The sequence below is a fragment of the Uranotaenia lowii genome, chromosome 1 (assembly GCF_029784155.1).
Source record: "Uranotaenia lowii strain MFRU-FL chromosome 1, ASM2978415v1, whole genome shotgun sequence".
NCBI classification, from domain to species: Eukaryota; Metazoa; Arthropoda; class Insecta; order Diptera; family Culicidae; genus Uranotaenia; species Uranotaenia lowii.
Genome location: NC_073691.1, coordinates 111,387,278 through 111,393,277, shown reverse-complemented (window position 1 = coordinate 111,393,277; position 6,000 = coordinate 111,387,278). Strand labels below are relative to the sequence as shown.

Genomic DNA, 6,000 nt, shown 5'->3' with positions numbered 1-6,000 from the left:
GCTTCTTCTTTTTCTTCTGACTAGCGCTAGTACTTACATGTTTCTTTTCTTCTTCACCTTTTCCTAACAGCGACCCATGTTGTCATCAGATGACCAGCTACCGTTGAGCACCACTGGCAGCAGGCGTGACATCCAGCATAAGCTTGCGGAAGGAGTCGGCACCAGTTCTCGGGCGATACAATTTTCAGCTCCGGAAAAAGACCCTTTAATAAAACACTGATCATATACTTTGCCTTTTTTCATTCTCGCTGCATTACTCACCCTATTGGGGTCTGAGCGCGCTTGACATTATGCTCATCCGGCTGCTTTGTATCACCTCCCAACCACTATTTGCACTGTGGCTATCTGAACGGTTTGGCTTGAGGCAACAAACCGTTTTCCACTGGATGTCGGCTCTCTAGAAAAAGGGCTCGCATGAGTAATGATATTGCTTGGCTTATCAGTTGATAATTACCCGATCCAAAAACGTTCGGCAGATCTAATCGACGGATGTTGCTCACTTGCTTCCTCCGGGCTTAGTGCTGCTTCTTCCGACGGGTTTTCCGGATGAACTACAACGGCACTATTTGGGAACAGAAACAATGTTGGGCTGTTAGTTGATCAACAACATTCTTCCGTGCAGCGTGTGTTTATGCTACTAACCTTCGTACAGAACGGTTACCGATGGCTTTTTGTCCCGCCCTGGGAAACACGGTTCAATTTTCCAGCCCAGGAAACAGCAGCACACTCGAGGCAACGGCAACAAACACGACGGCAATGATGTAGCAGTTTTCCTTTTTCTCTTTGCACACTTCTTCGGTTTGTTTACTTTCAATTTTACAGTTGTAAACAGAGCCGGACGATGATGACTGGTACACGCAACGAATATTTTAGCCATCAATTGCATAAATTACTCAAATGATGATTATGACAGGTACACGCAAATAATAAGTTAGCAACAAATACGTAAAACTACACTCAAATGCTACATAGTTCTGCTTATTACGGTAAATCATTCTTCGTTCGGGGTATTGTTAATTGGAACAATCTTCCCACAAGTTTAAAATTAATTACAAGGAAATCAGAGCTCAAAAGATGTTTGCTGGAAGAATACATGGAGTAACAACGACATAGATAAAATTAGGAGCAGAAATGGAACGATTAGTATTAGTAGATCCAACAGAATCAACCAAATTGTAACAACTTAAAAGATGTGTATCTTACGTTACATGAATTAATAAATAAATAAATAAATAAAACAGCAATTTACGCCACCGGTGCCGGACGGACTGTTTTAGCGTGGTCGAAAACCGTGTTTTGCATACACCGTTGGGACAGCCCTTAGTGAGTTTTTTTTTAAATCAGAACGTGTCGCGGTCTCAAGATTCTTAAGAGCCAGTCGTATACCAGTTCGTAGCTTTATATTAAACTAAGATATCCTCAATTTTACAAATCATTATCATAAGCACTTATCGTTTCACAGACATAAACCTAACACATTTTTTCTGAACTACTTTACAGTAAAGCTAACGTGATGTGATATGAAAAAAGTAAGTCCAGGTTATTGTAATGGTAGTTTATTTTCTGAAGCTCATAGTTAGGGAAACCAACCGACCAGATGCTAGCAACATGTGTTTTCACTTTCTGATAATTCCGCTGTGATATAAAAGTACCTGGTTTGGAAAATAGAACCTTAGTGAATTGTACAGAAAGCAAGCTATACAGTAGACATGATCAACACAAACCATCAGACAGCCAAGGAAGTTAAAATCATCTTAGTTTCATGCATTAGTCGCGAAACCATGTCCTATGTATATCATCAAGGTAAAAAATGTCAATACAGTGTGCCAATAAAAGTGGTTTTGAAACTACAGTAGTTTTTCGATTTTATCACTGTTCGATTTTCCAATACTTGCTAAGCTGACGCTCTATTTTATGAAGGTTATTGTTTCGATTTTATCATGTTGTGTTTGGAAATCATTCAGAAACCATTTGCCGTTTTTCTATTTTAGTTTCAAGTTTCGCCAAATTCACAGTTTTACCATTATCACGGTGAAGTAAGCGTGATAAAATCGAAAAACTACTGTATTTCAAATTTATATATTGTTATAGCACACCATTTAGAAAAAAGGAAGTAAACTTACCATGACCAAAAAATATCCAACTGCGATCAAATGCTCAAAATACATAAGTATTCGATAGTTTTAAACTACATGATTTTATCTGAAAAATAAAAGCATTAATTAGAACGTTGTTGAAAAAGAATTTTAGCTGAATAGAAATTTGTAATTAAATCAGACAGCCAAGGAAGATTGAATCATATTGAATCATTTACTAGTCGCGAAACCATGTCCTTCTATATCATCATAAAAATAATGTTAAAGTTATCTTGAAGAAAACTTGTCTTACCTTTGATAATTGAAACGTTGATAAAATCTAGTTTGTGAAATTAACGATTTTATTTAAATCCACGAAATATAGGTTTCGTGGTATCTGGTACATTCAACGCAAATGTTTACGTTATAATCTTTTTTTTGAAATTGAATCCCATAGAACAGGGATTCCATATATAATATCTTAATTCAAAAATTTCAACGGAACTCGAAAAAAACTGCCAATTTAACTATCATTGCTTTCTTCCTTATTTTTCTTCTTCTTTTTCTTCTTTTCTGACTTAGGTGTCTGACTTTCTAGGGTTTCCTGTGAAAGCTCCTCCATTGTTTCTTCAGCTTGCATAGCTTCACTGTCCCGTTTCTTTTTCTTTTTCTTTTTTTTCTCGCAAGTCGACTGTGATTCCTCCTCTGGAGGTGTTTCTTCGTCTTCCGTTTTTATTTTTTTCGGAACATGACCGACAGTCCCTTCGTCAGCTACACTTTCGTCGAGATCCTGTAAAAATAAAGTTAAATTTTCAATTATTTTTCTCAAACGCATTCAACGCCTAGGTACTAACCTTCTGCTTCTTCTTTTTCTTTTTCTTGGAAGATTCACCTCCTACGGGAACTGAATCTTCTTCGGATTCCTCTTTGATCTCCTGTTTTACTTCGATTTCCTCTATCTTGATGTTGCCCTCGGAATGCTTTCGCTTCTTGCCGATAGGTAGCGTACTGTCCTCGCCACTTTTGAAAACCTTGATTTCGCTCTTAGCGTGATACTTTTCCAATTTGGCTTTCGCTTTTCCTGTACCAGAGAGGCGAGAGAGGTTGCCTTCCTCCAACAGCCTTAGTCGCATTTCAAGCTTAGCACGATGTTCAGTTCCAAGTTCCATAGTAACATCTTCACCGAAAGCGTCAACTCGAGTTGCTAACGAAGCTTTGGCTGCCAGGGATCGAGAAATTTTTCCCTTATTTTTAGTACTGGCAGATCCGATTAAACTGGCATGGAAGATCAAACCATATTTGGGTGTATCTTTTTTGGTTTTCAGTGCTCGGAAAAGAGCTTTTTCGGCACCTGAAAAACAATCAAATATTTTTATTTTTTGGTGGTTATGAGCCGATTGATCGAATGATGAATGAAATATTCAGACAGCCAAGGAAGATAAAATCATTTTAAGTCGTACAGTAGTCGCGAAACCATGTCCTTCATATCATCATATCCAGTACAGTTACAGTCAAAATTACTATGAATTACTTACCAAGTATTTGAACGGTCGAAGCAGGATGCTTAGCTAGATTGACCAACGAGCCAGCGTGGGCGATAAGCCTGGCACCAATTGTTTCTCCTACAAGAACAGTTAAATTCGGAGCCATAGCCATCATTCTTGTTTTCAAATAATCGTACAGATGCGTACGATATTCGTTGATTGACAAGATTTCATCGCACAAGTTCTGGATGTTCATGATGTCCTCCTCGGAAATTTCTGTTCCCATCGAAATTTCGGCCGCTTCCTTGACCTTCTCCTCTATCTCTTCTGGCAAAATATCGGACAGATCGGTAGTGGCCATGTTATCTCGGGTACCGACTAGCTTTATTGTTTTAATGAAAGCTATGTTGTCGGTAAGAATTTTACCCAACTCTGGAAAATGCCAACCATACCTGAAAAAAATGTGGAAAAATACTATTTCAATTGCGACGTAAGAAAACGTTCTTTTCAGTAATTGAGTACCACATCAGATGCTCAAATCAAAAGAGACCCATTAAATTATAGGACATTTTGTTGAGCGATTACATCATTTGAACGTACTCATATTTGAATAGTTATCGAATAAAAATATACCTACATGTCTAGAAAATTATTTAAGAAGAAAACATAATTACCATTCTCTAGCTCTCATCATATAGTTGTTCAGTTCCTTGTCCAAATCATCGAGCAGACACTGAGCCTGCACGATCATAGTATCAATCTTGTCGGGTGAAAACTTCAGTTTGTAACGCGACAGGGAATGTGCTAAACCCAGTGCCATGGCCGTCATCTCTTTCTTGGGCAGACCAGAAAGCAGACTTTCCGACTGTGACCGGATGCAGCGCATCAACTCCTGAACAGAGGTATTCGAAACACATTGGAGTGAAAGTTTGTCCTTAATGGCACTGCCAAGCTTGGCGTCCGCAACCAACAACTGGTTCTGTACATCTTCAGAAACTAGTTTCTTGAGAGTTTTCTTCAGCGGTTTTGATACTTTTCCTTCGACGGCTGCTGTGGCCGCTGATAGCGCCTCCGTGGTGTCCGAGAATTTTTCGAAATGCTTGAGTTTGACTCTGGTGGGGAAAAAAACATGTTATTCATAAATATTTCGCTGGGATAAACAAGAGCGCAATGTTACACGTGTTTGCACTTGGGAATGAGAATGTGTTATAGACGTCGGAATGGTGCATATACTCAACAATTTTATTTTTTTTTTTTTGGAAATGTCCATAAAACAAAATCAACAATCGCTTGAGCTTGGACGAGTGTGTTGAGTGAAGAGTTTATGATTACTGTTCGACGTCTTAAGAAAGCTTTGCCCATTTTATTTTACATGGAAAAGCGGAACGAGGCGTCGAAAGTTGGATTCATGGATACGCTTTTTTATCAGTAGGAATCGCATCCTAAATTTACTAATATTGAAAACTACTTACATTCTGTTGGCTTTTTCCGGCGTTTCGAATTCTAAATAGAGATTATCGATTTCCTGTAGCTTTTTTTCATCGAGGAGCTGAAAATGCATTAAAGAAGGTAGGAAAGTTTAAACATCTTTAAAAAAAAAAAAATCCCTGCCAATGAATGCCAATCCACGTGTTAAAAACAATAACATAACCTTTCAACAAAGGAATAACATTCGTATGGTAAAAATCGGCCTTTTTAACAGTTCAGCGTTCGATATTCTTAATTAACTATTAAACTAAACTAAAACATTCTTGAAATTCAATTAAATATTAAATGGGACTATACCTTGAAAATGGCATACCCTGCCGGCGTTTCGTACAATACAAACATAGCTGAAAAGCGAAATGTTTCACTTACAACTTTATTTCGGAACGAACCTCAGCAAATCAATGATTTGCGATGAAGTGACACTCCTAGTTAAGAAAATATATCTGAATTAAAGCTCTCTTAACTACCGCGAGGCATGAAAACGACCTGCTATCAGGGTTGCCAACATATATTTTCAAAAATCAGGGAACTGGTGAAATAAAAATCAGGCAAAATCAGGCTACATAAGTAACGGAAATTCCTCTAAAAGTGATGACCTTTTTTTTTTTTTTTTGGTCATTACTCTACATTTTTACTGTGTTGTGGGCCTACTTGGTTGCATAATTCTACTGAATCAAAGCCGAAAGATTCCTTTTCATTCCCTTTTTAAGATATGAATTAATGGGAATCTTTCGATTGGTTTCATTCAGCCACATTTTCGCTTTTTAACTTCAGTAATGGTACCTAATTTAGTTCCTTACTACCCATTTTTCATCACATTCGCAAAAATCAGGCAAAATCAGGCATTTTTTGAAAAATCAGGGAAATTCAATGGCTTTTCAGGTTGTCAGGCAGAGCCTCGAAAAATCAGGCAATCCCTGAAAAATCAGGCATATTGGCATCTCTGCCTGCTA

General features: G+C 37.9%; 1 protein-coding gene and 1 long non-coding RNA gene across 2 annotated transcripts; both read right to left on the bottom strand.

Moving 5' to 3' along the window:
- Positions 1–267: 267 nt before the first annotated feature.
- LOC129739394 (uncharacterized) lies at positions 268–863 on the bottom strand. The gene is made up of 3 exons (XR_008735848.1): positions 643–863; positions 455–562; positions 268–397 (listed from the first exon to the last, which is right to left on the bottom strand). It is a non-coding gene; the product is annotated as an uncharacterized LOC129739394 (long non-coding RNA).
- A 677-nt stretch (positions 864–1,540) lies between these two features.
- Positions 1,541–5,533, bottom strand: LOC129739393 (nucleolar protein 58). Its single transcript, XM_055730832.1, has 8 exons — positions 5,345–5,533; positions 5,032–5,108; positions 4,234–4,671; positions 3,611–4,011; positions 2,930–3,426; positions 2,389–2,865; positions 2,124–2,202; positions 1,541–1,652 (listed from the first exon to the last, which is right to left on the bottom strand). Exons 1-6 carry the CDS (start codon positions 5,387–5,389, stop codon positions 2,599–2,601), a joined length of 1,725 nt encoding a protein of 574 aa, XP_055586807.1. The 5' UTR covers positions 5,390–5,533; the 3' UTR covers positions 1,541–1,652; positions 2,124–2,202; positions 2,389–2,598.
- Positions 5,534–6,000: the final 467 nt, after the last annotated feature.